The sequence below is a fragment of the Labrus mixtus genome, chromosome 23, assembly GCF_963584025.1.
Source record: "Labrus mixtus chromosome 23, fLabMix1.1, whole genome shotgun sequence".
Classification (NCBI taxonomy): domain Eukaryota; kingdom Metazoa; phylum Chordata; class Actinopteri; order Labriformes; family Labridae; genus Labrus; species Labrus mixtus.
In genome coordinates this window covers 15,808,978-15,829,806 of record NC_083634.1, presented here as the reverse complement: position 1 = coordinate 15,829,806, position 20,829 = coordinate 15,808,978, and the positions used below count along the sequence as shown (strand labels likewise).

General features: G+C 40.4%; 3 protein-coding genes and 1 non-coding gene across 4 annotated transcripts; 2 read left to right on the top strand and 2 right to left on the bottom strand.

Annotated features, from left to right (window-relative positions):
- Positions 1–4,840: 4,840 nt before the first annotated feature.
- On the bottom strand, positions 4,841–9,982 carry b4gat1 (beta-1,4-glucuronyltransferase 1). The gene is made up of 2 exons (XM_061031279.1): positions 8,553–9,982; positions 4,841–7,217 (listed from the first exon to the last, which is right to left on the bottom strand). The coding sequence occupies exons 1-2, from the start codon at positions 9,957–9,959 to the stop codon at positions 7,026–7,028; spliced, it is 1,599 nt and encodes a 532-aa protein (XP_060887262.1). The 5' UTR covers positions 9,960–9,982; the 3' UTR covers positions 4,841–7,025.
- A 174-nt stretch (positions 9,983–10,156) lies between these two features.
- trnas-gcu (transfer RNA serine (anticodon GCU)) lies at positions 10,157–10,238 on the top strand. Its single transcript has one exon. It is a non-coding gene; the product is annotated as a tRNA-Ser (tRNA).
- Positions 10,239–11,915: 1,677 nt separating this feature from the next.
- pfdn2 (prefoldin subunit 2) lies at positions 11,916–15,426 on the bottom strand. Its single transcript, XM_061031299.1, has 4 exons — positions 15,290–15,426; positions 13,153–13,241; positions 12,791–12,914; positions 11,916–12,504 (listed from the first exon to the last, which is right to left on the bottom strand). The coding sequence occupies exons 1-4, from the start codon at positions 15,368–15,370 to the stop codon at positions 12,316–12,318; spliced, it is 483 nt and encodes a 160-aa protein (XP_060887282.1). The 5' UTR covers positions 15,371–15,426; the 3' UTR covers positions 11,916–12,315.
- Positions 15,427–16,277: 851 nt separating this feature from the next.
- On the top strand, positions 16,278–18,765 carry nit1 (nitrilase 1). Its single transcript, XM_061031893.1, has 6 exons — positions 16,278–16,451; positions 16,652–16,885; positions 17,412–17,515; positions 17,653–17,789; positions 18,280–18,405; positions 18,486–18,765. Exons 1-6 carry the CDS (start codon positions 16,381–16,383, stop codon positions 18,750–18,752), a joined length of 939 nt encoding a protein of 312 aa, XP_060887876.1. The 5' UTR covers positions 16,278–16,380; the 3' UTR covers positions 18,753–18,765.
- The last annotated feature ends 2,064 nt before the right edge of the window (positions 18,766–20,829 follow it).

Here is a 20,829-nt window from a genome sequence, read left to right as displayed (position 1 = left end):
CTGTATGCACCGACTAATGAGCAGATCATCTTTCAAAACATGAACACATTGGGTTGAGGCGTGCAGATGTCAGATACTTGATGAAATACTTTGATCTGACAATAGAACTGATACACACAGATAATATATTTTATAAGGTTATTATCATACTTTACCATCTCACATTTTCAATTTGTGATTTTATATTCTGATTCCCCCGTTTCTGTTCTCAGTTGGGCTCACCCTGGATTGGATGTAAACTGAGAATTGACGGGTTGGCTTGAATGGAACATGGACGTAGTCTCAGTGATGTCACTCATTGGGTTTCAGAAGAAGCATTTTGAAGTCAAACTCTGGCAAACCCCCGGTGTTGGTAAATGCTATCTCTCCACCTACCTACGTTTTGATCAATCGAGAGAAACAGTCAAATCAACCACGTACCCAGTTGTGCTAATTTATGAACATCTCTTAGTCTTGAAAACCTTATAAAGAAATTAGCTGTAGAGACAAATTACCCACGTTGCACCAGGGGGTTTCTTAGCTTGCACACTTCTGCATTGGCTTAATTATTCAACACCAGAGGTTGTCACTTGCTGAGGACGGACACAGTCACTCTCTATGCAAGCTTATATTGATTTTTTTTTTTCCCAAGTCATGTTTTGATCCTTTGATACGAGGGCTGAGAGCTCACCGGCAATGTAATCTGTCATATCAATCCCACCTAATCTCCTTCATATACACTGATATATTTAGTGAGTTAACTGGACTAACTGGTCAGCCATGTTTTTTGAAATCCAAACAGCTGCTTCTTCATATTAAACTAAGTTAACTTGACTTTTTAAGTTTAATGAACAGCAGAGAAAGACGTCAGAAAATTCCTCTAATACAGTAGAGGGAAGATATCTAAAATCCTTCAGGTAATCTTTGGGACGTTGTTGGCACACAGCCAGTGTGTGTTGTCTAAACATTGGGGTAATTGTATCATAGCTTCCATCATCTGCTGCTGCAGCACTGTGATAAATAAGCCTTGTATTAGAGCATCGATCGAAGCAGAATTAACTCACCGCCGCCTCTGCACACACTGTGATCATGAGTAAGTGAAGGCTGGAGAACATGTTTTAAGGCTTCTCACAGCATGACATATGAACCCATGACAGCGCTCCATGAGTACTCATCTGGTATGTGTATGATTTTAGTGTATACGTGTGCTTCTCCCCCTGGGCTCATGTGACAGCAGGGGTGGGAGGCTAAGAGGCGTTAGCTTGGTGAGAAGGATTACCTCGATCTGTTAGGCCTCCTTTTCTCTCCCCTGGGTGGTGTCACGTCTCATTACTTGTGTCCTCCAGCCCAGATAGTCTGGCTTTAGCCGGGATACGTTTAAAACGCGGGCAGCCTGGGCGTCCAGGAACACCCGGTTTAGAGGCGCGGTGATACGCGTGCCCTTGCTTGAGAGGCTTTTTCTCAGTAAGCAGACAGGTAAACTTCTCCCAAAGCTGGCATTGATGGCCGCTAAGCCGTCACCTGTTTAAGTGAAACGGATGGCTGCGCCGCAGAGAGGGGAGCTCAGCGTGTGGCTACAAGCTGTTGTTGTTGTTGTGATGGTCTCATCCAGAAAGTCTTTTTTTTTCCAGATGACCTGCATGTAATTAACGTGTTACATATCACACGTCATGTGCATGAAGAGGGGGGGGGGGGGGGGGGTTCGTTCTCTTATTGAACGATCATTAGCTGTAATTCATAAGGCACGGGCATCCACTTTACAGGCTTGGGATTTCCTTATTTCAACTCTTTCAGATCCAAATATAACCGGTATTATAAACAAAACGTAAACTTACACTTTTTGTGAAATTTACTTGTTTTAGTTTTATTTATTGAGCTGTGTCTATAGGTTTTATTTTGTGTGCATATGTGTGTATGGGTGTATATGTATATATATATATGTGTGTGTGTGTACATGCATATCATAATTTCATTCAGTAATTTTGTCTTTGTTTCAAATTTTATGTATATTTTTCCTCATCAAGGCAACAGCGATCTGTAAATAGTTTGTATGTTTGATGATGCTGTCTTGGGTTTCTGTCATTGAAGCTCATGTGTAGAAGCATCTTGTGTAAAATTTCAATAAAAAAGTGAATCACAAAAAAACAAAAATACAAATGGGTAGATTCGTTGAATAGATGTGAAGTGCTCGAGGCTCCTGTCCCCTTGTTTCTGTTTTTTACTGCAAATGATTTAATCAGTTAATCCAGAAAAGAAGTTAACTGCAGCTGATAGTGAGGCCTTAAACCCAGACAGAAGCTGGAGTTCCAACACTTTGTGATATTATTACAGAAGGGAACATCTTCATCTTTGTTCTTTTTTTTATTCACTAAGCAAACACACGTTTTCGTTGTATTTTATCTGCTGCTTGTCCGTGTGTGTGTTTGTGTGTATGAAGTGGAAGAATTTCTCGTATTTTGGGTTTGGACAGTTGGTCAAAAAAACTAAAGAAGCAACGAGAAGACGTCATCTTGGAACCAAAGCATTGGTGATGGTTTTTGACTAGTTTCTGTTATCGACAGCAGCAACAAAAAAAAAATCAGAGGAATAGAACTTAGTTGGGCAGTTTGTCAGTCGGTATGGATGAAAAATAATCATAATGCAACAATTAAGGAACTTGCTTTATAGAGCACCTATCAAACAAAACAGTATAAGAATGAAAAGCATGGTCTAAAAGATAACGTTATAACTGACTAAACTCGCTCCTTGTTATTAGCATGTTTTAAGAAAGTGACCTGGAGGGCGATGATAGGAAAAGCTCGGTTTAGTTTTCAGCCTCTGGGAGAGACGCAGGAACACTGCCTGAGGATCTGAAACATTTGTGAGGGATTACCTCCTCAGGAAAGTTCAGGCAGTAACTGTTAAAAACAAAGGATTTGTTTAAACGCCGTCTTAAAGATCTTCCATTCTCACTGACGTGCATCTATTTTAAAAAACTCAACCATGTCAGAAACCTTCGGCATTCCCCCCCTCCGAGTCAACAAATCATTTATTGAATAATTGTAAAGATCTCTTGAAGCATTTCTCTGAAGCGTTTGCTTTAATCACTTGTAAATCCTTCCAGTCAAGTGGCTCATTAGTGGAAATCACTGAAGTTAAGCTGAGTGGCATAAACATCCTCTATAGACCTTTTCTCCTCACACTGCTGTTCAACATGCTACAAGAGGACAAAACAGCCGATTCTTTCCGTCCCCCACGTTTTCATTTTGTGAATACCTCTCCTCGGCACGGGTCACCGGCTCCTTCATTTCTCACCCAGTCACTGACCCAGAATGGCCCGTGTGTCTACAGCGCCTGTGTTTTGACCCCTCGCTCTCCTCCCCCCCCTCCCCATTTCGAGGAACCCCCCCGCCGCCCGCTGATCTCGCCCTCCAGCTGGTTCCCTCCACTGTCCAGAAGCCGGCGAGCTCTCCCCGGCCTTAGCAGGGCGGCTAATCTAGATGGCGGGAGGCCTCCCTCCTGCTAGCGTACACAAGAGAAGGCAGCCCTAATTGCTTATGTCGTAAAGCTTCCTGACCCAGATAAGCCTCCACTCCCCAAAGCTGTCGATGTAAACCCCACTTTACCTCACCAAACCTGCCTCTCCTGATCCACACAAGCCACCCCCCGCCTTACATTTCTGCACCTTCTGCCACCTTATTAACACCCGGCGCAGGGGGGGGATATGAGCGGATGAGCAGCAGACCAAACAGAAGTTATGATCTTTTCTTTCTTCGCTGAGTTTAATGTTGCTTTCCTGTTGATTCATTTATGCGATTATTTACATAAACTTCACAAAGAAAAGTCTTCATTTAGCTAAACGACCTTTTCATGCATAAAAACCTCAAAGATATTTAGAAGAACTTTCCTTAATCGTCATAAAACACGTTGGCACTTATCAGACGATGCAGCTCGTGTTCAGTCCAACGAAAGCAGATCTTAAAGCTAACGCTCAGTTGCGTGCTCCAAGCTCCTGCGTGCCTGCTTCTTCACTGAGCCCCGTAATGCAGGCTTAGCGAGTAAAACGCCAAAGAAAAAAAAAGGCCCGTGACGGTCGCCAAGCGGCAAATGTCACACGTGCGCTCTTCTTTTAACAGGCGGCTAGCTCGCCAATCAACGCTTGCTCGGCTTAGGCGCACAAACACAAACACAAACACGCGTTTGGCGCTTTTAATTCTACACTTTAACAGGTTTTTTGTTGTCATTTTTAATAGGAAATCAAATCCATCAAATTCAAAATTCAAAAGTGTGGTAGGGAACCTGTTACAGGAGGAATTGACTCCACGTCTAACTTACTTAGAATTCCTTGAAGTCCACTTTAATACAGATCTTAATTACTAAATAGGAGCTTTTAATTGGATGCTGTCCTGCTTCACGCTGTAATCACCCTTCACATGCTTCTGGTGCAGGGATGCCTTTAAACCCCCCCCCGCCCCGCCCCGCCTTAAGCCCCGTTACACCACAGGTTCATGTCAGCTGTGTCAAGTGTTTGGTGAACGATACTCTTATGTAGATCTGCTTGTTGTTTGTCTCACTATGAATAACCCCACAGCGCAAACAAACCTACAAACCCCTCACACGCAACTGAAGCTAAAAACAAATCAAATCTGCCGCATCGGGTTCTTTTTCTTGGAAGCGAAGCGCCGTAGCTCTCCGCTTATCCCGCACTCGGCTTCTTCACGTCCAATTTAAATGATACTTCCAGTACCTCATTTGACATCACTTGTCATTACAAATCCCGCTGGTGAAGTTAATTAATTGGATTTCTGCGGGATGACTAAGGATGTCGCTCAGCGGTTGTAGCAGCAGAGCGATTCCTGTAAAAAGCACAATGAGTCACCGCTTGTGGGTCACATAAAGGTCATCCAGTACTTTTAATAGAAATTCCCAACAAACAAATCAGGCGTCTGAACTCGTCAAAAACAAACGCGTACAAAATAAATGTGAACTTTTTCCAAGTCGGGGGGGGGGGGGGGGAGATGGAAGAGAGAAAAACGTCACCACAAGTTGTCAAAACAATATTGAAAAAGTGATATCACACCAAAACACAGCAGACTAAAGGGGTGTTAAAGTGGTTCCAACACAATGTTGTGCTACAGTTCTCCAGCTCAGGGTCAATAAAACATATATTTTTGTTTAAAGTTCCATTTAAAAGATAACATTTGCAATAAATATACCATAAACACAACAACAAGTGAGGACAGAAAACGATTCAAATAAGTTAAAACAGATGCTGTGTGTGCATACCTGCAGCAGTGTGAATCACCTGAACTAAACAGACAGGAAGTAGTGGTCATCAAGGTTTTAATACTGCACGTTCAATATGTACCTGTAGGTGAAAGAATAAAGTGTAGTGTTCTCTAAACATGTTGAGATAAACGGTTCTTCTGTAGTCCACAGGCGGCCCCTCTATGTTGATTGTGCGCTTTTATTTCTGTCTCCACCTACATGCTACATTTCTACTCCACAGGCCTGTTAAAAACCAACAGCAGCAACTACATAATCCAATGATTACTTGTGTCCGATCCTCAGTGTTACAGTGCAGCAGACTTGCACACATTTGGCATTAAATTACATCATCTGAAAATGTTCTCAGTGCTTTGTTTGCACGGATAACGGAGCGATCCGTCACACAGTTCAAGGCCAGAACAATCCGATACAGGTGCTGAAAATGTTTGAAACGTGCTGACAGTTGTGGCTCAGAGTCAGTTAGTCCCCTCTTCAAAGCTAAAACATCACTGGTGTTGTGTAACCCCTTTCCTTACTGCACTCAACACTCAAGTGTGTGTTGCCCTCTGCTGGTCAAAGCGTGTAATTGATCAGCACGACATGAAAAACCACCTACTGAGGTTCTGGTTGAAAATCACACTAAAAAGTCAAAACAGGGTTTATGGTCAACCTGATCGTTATCCTTTTTGTTTTACTTTATTATTTATATAAAAAATGTCTAAAATCGGGCGTTCACCAGATTTTAAATTGGCAGGTTTGATTAAATGGCTTCTCTCTTTTTATATATTTTTTTTCTTCAGCATGATAGTTGTGCTCCCTGTCTTTCCATTAGCCAGACAACAGTCCGTAGTTCATCTCTTGCTTTTGCAGAAGTCTTAACCTAAAACATGATCGCATGAAACACTAACTTTGAAGTTCTACCTTTGAGACAGAAAAAAAACACATCTCTTAATTTTTCTAAATATTTCTGCTCAAAAGGCGTTTTCTTACCACAGGAACTTTTTCATAGTTCTTGGAACTGTTGGAACCCCTTCCCCCCCTTTTTTTTTAATTGATTTCTAAACGCAGGGAGCTAGGAACTATTTTAGTTCCTAGAACACGTTTAGAGGAACCTTTTTTAGCTCCTGCTTCAGAGTAGGTACCATGGTGTTTACTGTAGTGGATAGTTCCTCCTCAAAAAGTCCCCAGAACTGTTTGGTCTGTAAACACCTAATGAGATGACTAAATGCGATTTCAGCTGGACTTTAGGAAACTAGGCGATGCTTGATCAGCTGTCATGAAATGTTGAACTCTATACATCATGTTACATATTGAAATTAGGATGTAAGTTTTTAAAGATATGACTCTGAGTGGATATGTACACAGTCTAAAAGTCACAGTTTAGTCTATTTTTATACCTTAAGAAACTTTAAAATAGGAAAGCTACCTCATTTGCCTTCGAATACAAGTCGATCAAATGCCAGCTTCACTTTATATTTGCGTTTGATTTAAAGAAGTCTCATGAGTTGCAGCCAGACGGTTTTCCAGCTTTGTTAGATCATCTTTCCTTTAAGCAACTAGCTGTAACAAATCCCCCCGAGAGAACGTTTTCCTGCTGCTTTTTGTCAGACGGTCTTGAAATAAACCCAAGAGTCTGATGAGATTAAACTACTGCGCCATCATCAAAAGGAGTCACCGAGAAAGTAGGACACGTTGGACAGGGAGAGCCTGTCTGGGAGCTAAATCGGGCTGAATTCAGAAAAAAACCTGCGTCCATCATTTCAGCTGAAAACCACTTTGGTTTGGAGTCCTAGTCCAACTCAGCAGCGTCTGTTGGAGGAGGGGTATTTGGTTTTCAGACCCTCTTTGAAGCTGCGAAACAGGACCCTGTTGTGTTTGTTCTCCTCGTCCTTCTTGGCGTGGAACTCCCCCTGGATCTTGAAGCCGCGGTGCACCACGAAGGCCGAGCTCAGCACCGAGAACCTGTACCCGGCCACGTGGAGCTCACAGGCCTGCGGGGGGGGGAACGACGGAAAGACAGGATTAGAAAAGGGGAACACATGGAAGTGGGAAGTGATGAGGCGGGGGGGGGGGGGGGGGCAGAAGAGGTGAGAGGGAAGGATGGAGGAGGAAGAGAGGATATGTGTTGGAGAAATATGACAAGAGGAAGACAGGTGGAGGTGTAATAGATGTGATGAATACAGGTGGAGTATGGACAGAATTCATCATCGCACAGACATGTCAGAAAAGGGTTGAGGGTTGATTGGAGGTCAAAGAGTCGAGACATTTCTACAGGAAAGGAGGCGGGGTCAGGAATTAAATAAATCAACATGGAATAAAACGGCAACTCTTTGAGACGTCAAGTTGGGGGCCATACAAGAACTCAAAACGAAAGCAGCAGACGCAGAGATTTCCTAACTTTTAGTTTTAATTGATGGTCGATGGACTCTTATATTAGAGAACCCCTGCTCGATAAATGCAAGTTTTCTTTGAAGCCTTATCATAACTTTCTTCTAGATAGACAAAGAAGACACTGAACTACTGTTTTTTTGCAGGCTGGGTTGTACTTCTTGTGCAAGGTTAAATGACTTTTCATGTTTGAATTTAGGTCCCACGTACTCGGTTATTTTGTTCAGATAAAGGTCCAAAAGATTTGCAGTTCGATCAGTTTCTCTAGAAAGTATTACTTGTTGGTCTTCAATAGAAGAAGCTATTGAAATGAGTCAATTTTAATTGTTGGATTATGTTGGATTTTATTACTATTCTGTGTTTATACAGTTGTTAAAGGTTTTATGTGATTTTTCACACTTAAATATAATAGAAATCAAGTATATCCTCTGAAAATAACTCTGAGTCATGACTGTCTACAATGGGTGTAACACCCGAGTCCCACTGTCTGATGTTTTCAGAGTTTTCAGAGTCCTATCTTCACTTTGTTTACATCGCCCGGACGGCGGCTGACTCCTCCCCTCGCGTATAAAAGTTGTTTAATTGAGGGACTAGAGAAAAGAAGAATAACATACTGTACTCACTGATTAACTGTGTTTCTAGATCAGATTTCTAGAGCATAATAAAGATGGCTAGCATTAGCATGCTAACACAACAATGCACCGCAAGTTGTTTTGGTTTCATGCTGGTGCTCAATCTACTGGATCAAAAAATCGCATATAAAGCCTTTAAGGAACAGGTTTTGATGGAGCCTATGACATGTTTTTCATCCCCAATTCAACCTGCAAACCTGGTGTGCATCAGATTATATTAAAAGTTTAGTTGTTGTTGATTTGTGGCAATTTGGACCTGGAGTACCACAGGGATATTTCTCAGTCAAATGTTCAGATCAAACAAACCTGGCTGATTCTGTTGAAGCCGTATTGCTTGAAGTTCTCGTCGTAGAGCGGCACGGTGCGGGGCCCGATGTAGAAAGGCTCCCAGGGGTCCACCCAGGCGAGCGTGTAGGCCACTTCCAAGGTGCCCGTGTCTCTGACGTGGCTGTTGACCCAGCGCGAGTAGTTGGTGGGGGCTTGACAGCGAGGACACAGCTCTTCGTAGAACGGCCGGACCTCTCCCACCTGATAGAGCTGGACCAGCTCCTCCTTGGTGCCCGGCAATTTCCGGGCGTGACGGATCTCGAAGGCGGGCAGGACGAACACCTCCTCGCTCGTCGGCTGACGCTTCTTGATCATGTCCAGGAAGTTCTGGTGCAGGTCGGCGCTCGGCATCATATCGATGTCGATGACCAGCATGAAGGAGGACTCCATGCCTCCTCTGGCGACGTTTCGCAGGAGGTTGTTGGGGTAGGAGACGTTTCCGCTGATGGCGTAGTTCTTGTGTTTGTCCCTGTAGGTCTCCAGCCTGGAGAACACAGAAGCACAGTCCTCAAGACCCGCAAAGTGCTCGCGGTCCTGCTCGGGGAAGCTGGCCATCTCTCCGGAGAGGCACACCAAGTGGAAGTCCACCAGGGTCTGGATCTGAGGGCAGAAGAAGCTGAGCGCGTAGACCAGAGCTGTGGCAAACTTAACATCTTGCCCGTGTGCAAATATCGCCACAGAGAGAGGGTTCTGCCACCGCTGCAGAAGAGACTCCAGGTGATGCAGGTTGTTGATGGTTGTGTGTGTTCCCAGAGCCAGGACATTGGAGCTGGGCGCCGACCCTGGTTTCTGGTCAGTGGTGTAATCACTTTTAATCAAGTTCTTGTAGACCCGGTACTGACCACTGTTGTCAAAGATCCCCCCAGTGGACAGAGAGTACCTCAGACGCTCTTTGCGTGAGTTTTTCTCGGCGTGCGCATTCTTCTTACCCCCAGAGCCTCCGAAGAGCTCCGAGTACCGGTACCGCTGCTGCTTACCGTGAAACCTGGACAAGAAGGACAGGTAAATGAGCTGCAGGAGCGCCACGATCAGCAGAGCACTCAGCACCACTTTGAATGCGGAACATTTCTTGGAGAGATGCATTCCAGGAGAAACTGCAAACACAAAGCAGGACCAAACACCGGGAGCAGGTTGTTGTTTGCTTGAAGTGCCTCTGCTTACATCAGCTACATAGCAATGGCGATGATAGGACGACCGCCTATCAGGCTGCAGATGCAAACAAATCTTGATTGCATGTTTTTTTTTTTTTTTTTTGGTTAAATCAGGGCTGCCCCCGTTTTTCTTGTGGCTGATATCACGAAAAATCCAGCTTCTTTGATCTCCATCTAAACACAGCGCAGTTGTTACCATTTGCTCCTGCGACAGCGGCGCATGTGCATACGTCATTACCGTAGTGCACCGAGCAGAGGCGCCATGTGATCTGCTTAACCTGCTGCTAGAGATCACGGCTGTGGGTAAAGGGACACTGATACTACCACGCATAACACGAGGGAAACGCGGTTCGCTGCGACTAAAATAACTATTTGATATTTGTTTGATGTTCGCCTTTATTAAGTTAGATGGTGTGGTTAGGTAATCCATGGGACGAGGTGGCCGAGTGGTTAAGGCGATGGACTGCTAATCCATTGTGCTCTGCACGCGTGGGTTCGAATCCCATCCTCGTCGACATACATTTTCTTTTTTAAATCTGGTACAATAATTACTTGGGTCAATTAATCAATTTATGAAAACTGACTGCTATAATAACAGCTGCAGATTTTTAAATGAAAGGCTATTTTTCATTATAAGGAATAGACTTAAATTAGTTTGGCTTTGAACAAGTCGTGTTTTTAAGACTATTAAACAGTCGGAATAGTGTCTTGTTTTTTCACACTTCATTTAGATTTGAAAACAGCCATAGGGTTATTTAAGTCAGTTTTCTATCTTGATTTTCATTCATGTCATCATCTACTACAAAAAAGAGCCATTCGTATAGTAAACAATGTAGGATATTATGAACACACCAATATACTGTTTTTAAAATTACACACCTTAAAGTTTGGGGATCTGGTAGAATTTAAGACTGCACAAATGTATAAAGCAAAAAGTAAACTGCTACCTGTAAACATACAAAAACTGTTCAAAGACAGAGAGGGGGGTTATAACTGTAGAGGGAAACTAAACTAGAAACAGCATTATGCTCGGACCAATTTAAAAAGTGTGTATTTCCATTTGTGCGGTGGTTTTGTGGAACGGTCTTGACGAAACGATTAAACAAAGTATGAATATAATGCAGTTTAAAAAAATGTACTAAAGATATATCTTTGAAAAGTACAGAAATGAGGAAGGAGAATGTAAATCTCACAGATGTTAATGGCGCCTGTTCATTTTGTTCTTTGTTTTGTTTTTGTTTTGTTCTGTTTTTCTTAATAGCTCGATTGGAGTATTTCTTTTTGTATTGTCCGTTTATTTTATTGGATTTTGCATTTGTTAATGGTGAAGAATGGGGGTAGGACTTGACAAGCCAAGGCTTCTTCCTATCCCTTTTGGAACGAATGTGTATTATATTGAAATTGGCTTTTTTATTTTTTTATTTTATACAGATTTTTATTTTCCATTTGTTTATATTCATTTTCATTTTCATCTATTTTTTTAATAGTTCGAAATAAATAAAGAAATGAAAATGAAATCATCTGGCAATCCAAAGGGCAGAATAGCTCATCATTACAAACTGGAGGTGGTGAGACAAAGCAAAAAGCTGTGATTTCTTAGTCGTACGTTTCCTTTCAACACTGCCCGCAGACAAATCTGACAGGAGGAAAGATGGACATCAGACAACCTCAATAAGATTTGGTTTCATTATTTGGAATCTGCAGGTCACAGTGTGAGAGATTGTAATGGTCTTTGTTTCTAAGATTTATGACACAAAAAATGCACCTTTTTTTTTTTTTGTTGACAACTTTAATTCATGATCAGAAACAAAAACGTGTCCTTACAACTACATGAACAGTGTGGACAGCACACATCAGGTCCCAGACAGCATTTCCATAGTTTAGACTTCAAACATGAATTAGGTCGTGCTTCAGCATGTCCCACAGATCAGAAAGATTTCCCTTCAGTATTATGAATAGAAACCAGCGAACACGTGAAGGCAGGTTTGAAGCTAACAGATTCTTTTCGATCCATAGTGACATAATAAAACTTCAATCTTTTGTTCAGGATTAAAACATGTTGTCAAAATGCCGTCAAGGAACCTGAACTGTCTTGGCAAGGTGACTTTTTGCAACGCTTCATTGGGGCCAAGTGAAATCAACTTTGTCAGTCAAGAAATCTCCCAAAATGAAAAGAGTGTTTACTAAATCAGGCATTTTGAGCATTTATTTTATTTTCCATAATCATTAACTTTTGACATTTCAAAGTAGCAACTCGGGCATGAAATCTTACATTCCTTCTATCGCGTCTAAATGTAAGTAAGACTTAAACAAGTATTTGATTTTAACACTTTAATGTGTGCCACAATATTCCAGAAGTAAAAAAGAGCTCACTGAAAGGCGAATGTAAGACAACCTTACATTTGACATGCACTAGTATTCACATACAGAAGCAAAGTATTACTGTTGGAGTTTGCGTTAAATACCAAAAAGTCGACTAACAAAGGATCCAATTTTAAACCAACATTTTTGAGACTCCGACAGTGACTCCCAATATTTTCAGTTCTGCAGAAATCAAAAGGCCCAACGGTCGCCCCTTCCACAACAACAAACTATGACACTAAAACGCCAGCTCCGCTTTTCGAGCCGCCTCCCTCGCTGTCCCGCGACGCCGCAGACTGGTCCTGTGCCTCTGCTTCGCCCTCTCCCACCAACCGGATGTTGTAGCGTTCCCTGTACTCTGTGAGCTCGCGACCTTTTGACTGCATCTGCGTGTTGATGGACTCGACTATTTTGGTGATCTGTGGGGGGGGAGAGGAGAGCGGGTGAGATCATACTAGTGTTACATTTTTAATTCTTAAATTTGATAATTTATAATTAGTTAAAAATGAATAAATGATCAAATAAAGTTCCAGCTTGTAGTGGATGAAGGGCAACACATATGAAGCTTATACAGGACAGTGATGAACTATCTAAATATCCACCTTTAATCTAAACAAATAATAAAAAACAATCTGCAGTAACAGTGGGTCTTGTGACATTAAACAACATTATATTTGTACTTTTTTTTCCCTCCGCCTATGTTACCTGTTCTTTGTTGTTTTCCAAGGCTGGTAGAACTTCTTTTACCGTCCTCTCCACCAAAACTCCTCCCACCAGACGAAAGCATTTCCTTGAAGGGTCCACGTCCTTCAGGGTGTCAACTACTAAGCTGGAGGAAAAAAAAAAAAACAAGAAAAAAATGATGTTAAGAACAAACACTGACTCTACGATGAGGGAAGGGATTCACAAAGCTGCTCCGTTTTCTAGTCCATAACTTTATCTGAGCTGACATCAAAGCTAAAACAGACTATAAACATGGCAATACCAGATTGTTCAGGTGAGCAGGAGAAATATATTTCACTCTGAATCAACAGCTCTTCAGGAGGTGTGAACATGTTTTCACCAACCTGTGCTCGTTGATCTCCATCTCCATCTCTGCAGCTTTCGAGGCCATACTGCGCTGCTCCTGACGCATCTTCTGGAACGTCGCCACCACCTGTCACACAATGAATGAACATAGAAAAACAACACGATTATACATCAATATAGATACTCTAGATCAGTGATGGGCAACTTTGGTCACAGCAAGGGCCATATTAATTTAATTCTCACTGCCAGAGGGGCCAAATTGTAGTATACAAACACGATTACAGTCAATTTTGTCTCCAATTTAACTCAACATATGCCAGTGATCAAATATTATCATGGACATATTTCTGGTTTTCATGATTTCATGGCAGATTTCATCATGTTTTCTTCATGTTTCCAATTAATTGATGTGTAAAAATTGACCTGAGGGGCCACGTTGAGGGTTGATTGGGGCCGCCAGTTGCCCAACCCTGCTCTAGATTTATACCACTTTTATTTTCAGCACCTTTAACAGAGCTGGATAAGAAACACTCAAACGCTCCTTCCTTGATCAAAACAGATTGAAGCCATTCTGATGTATTTATTGCGGTATCTGTCTTACACTATTTTTTTATTAAAAACACAAAATAATGGACGGAATGGGAGAACTACATTAAAGTAGTTCTAATTGTACTAAAGCAGGGGTGGGGCAACTGGCGGTCCGGGGACCACGTGCGGCCCCCATCAACCGTCAACGTGGCCCTCAGGTTAATTTTTTACACATCAATTAATTGGAAACATTTTTGGAAACACTATTATACTAAATTAAGAGAGTAGTGAAGGAACAACCCCCCCTCCCCCTCCTATTTACTTATGTATTATTATTATTTATATTAATATATATATATATATATATATATATACATATATATTTCTTATTAATATTATTTTTTCTTCTCTAAATCTTAATTTAATTATCTTTTCTCTCTTCGTACCTTTTCTTTGGATTTTTATCTATTTTTTATTTATTATTATTTATCTATTTTTATTATTTATCTATTATTATTATTATTAACTTATTTTTTTAAATCTATTTTATTATTTTATTTTTATTATTCTTTTTTTAATCTATTTTACTTATTATTAGTATTATTTTTCTTCTCTAAATCTTAATTTAATTATCTTTTCTCTTTTCGTACCTTTTCTTTGGATTTTTATCTATTTTTTTATTTATTATTATTTTATTATTTATCTATTTTTATTATTTATCTATTATTATTATTTTTTTTAAATCTATTTTTATTATTTTATTTTTATTCTTTTTTTAATCTATTTTTCTTATTAGTATTATTTTTTCTTCTCTAAATCTTAATTTAATTATCTTTTCTCTCTTCGTACCTTTTCTTTGGATTTTTATCTATTTTTATTTTATTTCATGTTGTATTCTTGTATGTATTTTTGTATGTTTAAAAAATATATATATATATATATATATATAAAAATGTGCCAGGATGAACAAAATTTGTGATGAAATATGACAACTTGTAATCAAGTAAAACAGCCTGCAATAAAGTATTTAAAAAATATAATAATAATAATTGGAAACATGAAGAAAACATGATGAAATCTGCCATGAAATCATGATAATAATATTTGATCACTGAGTTAATTTGAGACATAATTGACTGTAATGGTTTTTTAATTTGGCCCCTCTGGCAGTGAGAATTAAATGAATGTGGCCCTTGGTGTGACCCTCCCTGTACTAAAGGGAAAGACCTGAATGGTTTCAACACTTAGTAAACATGTTATTGTAAGTAATATAAGTAAACATGTTATTTAAAGAAGTTTGAAGTCTGCAGAGATAAAAATAGATTCTTCCATTTTCTCAAACTGAGCAAAACCACATTCACACCTTAGACTTTTTCTTATTTAAATGCATATAACTCACATTAAAACGTTTATTATTATTATTATCTTGAATAAGTGAATAATTGTTTCTAAACAGAAGCTACATTAGAGGAAACACGATGTTTAAAGTGATGAGAAAGCAAAAAGAAGATGATGGCGATGGGGAAGCTAACGTTAGCTTCAGTTAGCTTTAAGTCAGATTAAAGGCTTTATCATACACGGACACGGTCGACCAGCGACGGCGGAGTTTGTAAAGACTCCAGCCGCCTGATGTGGAGGTAAATGTACCTGCTCGGCTGAAGGGCCGGACTGTTTCCCACCCGCGGTGTTGCTCGATTTGATAACCGTGCTGCTACTGTTGGCTGCCATCTTGGAAGGGTGTTGCTGAGAAGGACCCCCGGACCGACGTAAAGCCGAGAGGGTATTACGTAAAGTGGTAGTTCATGTGAGCGCCTGTCGGGAAATTCTGCTCAGTTCGTGAAATATAGTAAGTAAGTAAGTAAAAATCCAATATCTGTTATTAGTTTATTTTTTTTAAACGCTGTATTTGCCTGTACGTAACACGAAAACACTGTGGGTGTTTTGTGTGCTGTTTGCTGCTTTAAATATAATATGACAATAGCCCAACTCTTTCTTTCTAGTTTTTTTAATACGATTTTCTACATGTTCAAATTAAAATCAGACACTCAAACGAAATTTTCAACATGGTCATCTCAGCTAATCCCTATAAATAGTCCTCTAATTTAAATAAATCCTTTGGTTAAATATCTCAATTTCTCTTTTTTTTTTTTTTTTATCTTCACATTTTATTAATTCAAATTTCTGTCTCATCCTCATAATAACCTCAGGTGCAATAAGAAATGTAGAAAGTTAGAGACAAGAAAACATATTTATATTTTCATTTCATTGTACATTTTGTGTATTATATCTTTGCTTTAATACAGTGTATAACTTCTGTACAGTTTATTTTAAATCACTTAGCTGTTACTACAACTTATTTATTTTTACTTTTTTTTGTACTTTTGTACTCTTCTTTTCTTATAATGCTATTCTATTTTATATATAATTTTAACTTTTTTTTGTAGAAGCTGACTCAGGGAGAAACGCACAGGAATTCCAATGTACCTGTACTGTCCTGTACTTGTGCAAATGGCAAGAAACATCTATTCTATTCTATTCCAACATACATTACAGGCAGGTGTTACCAGCAGTGGCAGGTCTTTCTCCAGCAGGTGGTGATAGTGTGGCTCAGTGTTGGTTTCCATCCTCTGATAAAGAACAGAGAAGAAGAAATGCACGGCTGATCCTCTCTGTTGTACAGTGAACACAGACCAAACCAAACAGTGCAGGTGGCGTGCTGTAAGGGGTCACTGGGACCAATGTTCGTGGTGAGGTGCATTGTGGGAACATCTGCAAAGTCTCTGAGACAACGGATCAAACTGCAGAGCAGGTTTGTTTACTTTTCTGACAAGGGGAATACTTGTCTGTACAGATCCACAGAGGTCAGATCTCTGAGAAAAGCTGCACAATATGCTGCAGTCGTTACAGAATAACCGACACAGTTAATGATAAACCATGTTTGACCTGATGTTCTTACCTGACATGTAGCGTCTGTTCTGTGGACATAACAACATCGTCCTCTCACTGCAGGATGTCCACTCTGCCTCGCCCCTTGGCTGCGGTTTGTCAGGTGACAGCCACCCCGGACAAACAGGCCAACCTCTCTGCCTGCAAAGAGCTGGTGGAGGAAGCCAAGGCTCGGGGCGCCAGCGTGGTTTTCCTACCCGAGGCCTTCGACTACATCGGATCCAGTCGAGAGGAGACGCTGTCTCTGTGTGAGAGCCTGACGGGAGACACGATGTCACAGTACACTCAGCTGGCCAGGTGGGTAAACACTTTGTTCTTTCTTTTCCTAGAAAATGTCGACAAAGAGGAAACAGTTCACCCCACAGGAGATTCATTTGTCAGGTACCTTTTTCTTTTGTTTAAGTAAAAGTTTGAATCTTTTTCTTGTCTGACCCTGGTGTTTATCTCATTTATTTACTTGTAACCTCATTTTAACTGAGTGTTTTCTTACATTACTGTTTTGATTGTTGTTATTCTTTAGTCTTGCAAAATGTAATCTAGTGTTTTAAATTCTGTTCTGATTCTTGTTCTGTGTTCTCCTGTTTGAAGCCCTTAAGGTGTATGTGTTGCATGTGAAAGATGCTAAACAGATGTTTAAAATACACTGCTATTTTCATGATGTAATAACCCATGAAGGAACAAGATCATGAGCTTGTTTGCTGCAGTATTTGAAGCTATGGAGTCTGCTCGTTGATCCCACCGTTGTAATGTTGCAAACCGAGTCTTGTTGGTAAAACTACTTTACCTGTGACTGATCTTTAAACCTGACCTCTCCTTCTTCCAGGAAGTTGGAAGTGTGGCTCTCTTTAGGAGGATTTCACGAACGAGGACATGACTGGGAATCTGATCGAAGAATCTACAACAGTCATGTCGTAATAAATGATAAAGGTTACGACGACCTCGAACAACCTGCGTTTACATTCTCTCGCACCGAAACACAGCAGACTATTTGAACAGCTTAAGAATTGTTTTTTTTTTTTTTTTCAAACACATTGTACGCTGACATGTTGTCATGACACCCACAGGTGACATCGTTTCAGTCTACAGGAAGTCCCATTTGTTCGACGTGGAGCTGCCAGACAAAGGCGTATCCCTTAAAGAAAGCGCATTCACCATCCCGGGACCTTCGCTTGTATCCCCGGTCCAAACTCCCATCGGCAAGGTGTCCCCACCAAGTACTCCTGAAAATACACTCGCACTCAATTCTTCATATGTTTGATCTGTGAAACCTACAACTGTTGAGAGAAATATTTAAACTCTGCGCTACATCAAAATCTGAATATTTATCCTGAGAGGGGCCAGACGTTGGAGTAATTCACAAACATTTCACATGTTTACGACTGAACCAAACATAAACAGCATTTTATATTTGAGGTTTAAACTGAATGTACTGCAGAGAAAAACATAGCTTTGAAAAGGAAATCCAAGTTTTTATCTGGAAGTGTTTAAACATTAAGCTTTCTATCTCGTCATTTTATAAAAAAAAAGTTGTTTTTTTAAAATGTAAAGATCAAAAAAAGGTAATTTTTTTCTCTTTGAAATAATGTTTTGATATCAAATCTTCAGGCTCTTCTTGCGTCCACTTTGAGCTCGTCGTCTGTAGTTCAACATTCTGTCTTTATTCTTAGTCTGGTGTTATTCTGTTGTCACAGGTCGGACTTGGTATCTGCTATGACCTGAGATTCCCCGAGTTATCTCTGGCTCTTCAGAGGTCCGGAGCTGAAATTCTGACTTACCCATCAGCCTTCACTGTGGCTACAGGAGCCGCTCACTGGGAGGTGGGATGTCACAACAAAGTGGATTTAAAGCCAAACAAACACAAACATGTTTTTTTTAAATGCGATGTTTTCATTCCCAGGTGCTACTGCGTGCGCGGGCGATCGAGACGCAGTGCTTCGTCTTGGCGGCGGCGCAGGTCGGCCGGCACCACGAGAGGCGCTCGTCGTACGGCCACGCCCTGGCGGTGGACCCCTGGGGGGAGGTGCTGGGGGACTGTGGGGGGGAGAAGCCGGGGATGATGCTGGTGGAGATCGACCCGGAGAAGGTGGCGAGCACCAGGAGGAACATGCCGGTCCAACAGCACCGCAGAGACAAGGACTTCTATCAGAGTGTGGAGGAGACATGATGACAGGAGGAGAGTGAAGATTAAACTGTGAGAGACCCCCCCCCCCCCCTCTTCTTCTGGTCCTGACCACTGGAAGTCATCTGATAGAAGATTTAAAGAGAATCTTAGTTTCTGCTTGTTGAATCAGAAACAACAAGATTGTAAAATCATAAAGATTGATTTACTATTTGAAGAAAGGAGTGTACATTCATGTGAAATTAAACTTTTTATAAATAATAACAAGGGACACATGGAGTCATTTTCTACGTCATGTGAGGAGTTGATTATTTTGTAGCCAAATGTTGAAATCTTTCTTCTCAATTTTTTATTTTTTTTTATTTATTTTCTGGCTTAACTTTCGAGTCATCTCTGCTACAGGTTCTCTTATTTGCACAAACAAAAACAGTCCAATCAAGAAAAGACTGACAGGGTTTATATACAAGACGATACAACAAAAAAAAGTTTCAAAACAGCACATACGTCCAGATCGTTAAGTCTTGGGTGCTGGACAGAAATGCAAAAGAAAAAAGGAACATCAGAAGCTGCTCCAAAATGCATTTCATGAAGTTTTATCCCCACATGTGACACACTGATGAAGGGGCCAGGACCCAAAATGTCACAACTGGTGATAGACTTCATTAAATGCTGAACAAGGTAATACTCCAAGTGGTCAATAGATGGTACTGTGGAGCTGAAACAAGATGAGAAAACCTCCCTTTAAAACATTCCTGTTCTACTCACGTAGTTAATTTATGTGCCTGTATCTTTGGTACTGAATGCATATCTACAAATTCAACTGTAAAGTTTTGTGTGACATTATGTTTGTTAAAATAAAAACTGTTGGAGATGAATAAAGATTTATAAAGATGATAAACTCACACACACCGTAACATCACCTTCACCTGGTTTGATTGTCTTCTTTACTTGAAAACAAACACGTTACCTTTTTCTAGGCCCCCGACCGATGTGGGGCTTTGGGGGCCGATACCAACATCGATATTAGGGAGATAACTGTTTTTGATATCGGCCGATATCTTTCTTAGATCTGTGATATATGTAGATATATGTACAAAATAGAAACTTTTCCCTCAGGCATCAGTTTCATTTACTATCCTCTTAAGTCACTAAGGACAAAAATGTCCACTTCCAAAAAACTTCTATAAAAATAGAAAAGATTAATATTTGTTTCTACTTTTTTTTTTTTTTTTTTGCATAAATCTCTTAAACAACTCCAGCCCTGCTCAAAACTACCAAATATTGGATAATTATCAGGAATTTAACCCTTTAAATGCCACAATCATGTAATCAAGCTGGCATTTAAAGGGTTAAATTCCTGATATATGAATTCCTTTCTTACAAAAATGTGTGCCATGTGCACTAACACAGCCAAAATGATGGCCAGGTGAAGAGGAAACATTTGCCCAAATGGACAAAAATGTCCATAATGATGCATGAGGGTTAAAGTTTTCAGCCTAACAAAGAAAAGATAAACTGAGCTCGACCTCAAACTTTGACCTCCTCTTTAATGAAATGAGAGTCCTCGTTCAGTTAATCAGTCAGGACATATTAGATTTGTCAGCTCGGCTCCAGCCTACAATAATGAATCTTAATGTATTACTCTGTTTGTATTTATTAGTGCATTCACCGAAGCACCGCGCCACAAAACTAATGTGAGGTGACTTGTTCTGAACTCAAGTCTTGTTTTGATGAACCCGAATATATTTCAAGAGAGAACGTCTTTCTTTTCACTTCAAAAAAATAATCTGAGATCTTTAGTTTCTGGTTATATGTATTTTTTCAAATATGTAACACCGTAAAACTGTTGTTTTACCGTCGTTTGAGAAGATGTCCCCTTGAACTCTGGGTTTCTATGACAACATTTCCATTTAACAACAACTAACATAATACATCAAAAAGCAGACAGTGCTGCATGGGTGAACCCCTCTGGTGCTCTGATCCCATTTAGAAGCTATTAAAGAGGTCTGAGGCAACAACCTTTAATTCATCAGGGACACAGACTGAGAAAAATCTAATACCTGCCCTGATGAAGCAGTATGCCTGGAACATGTTGCCACATTTATTTTGAATCTGTAGTCCT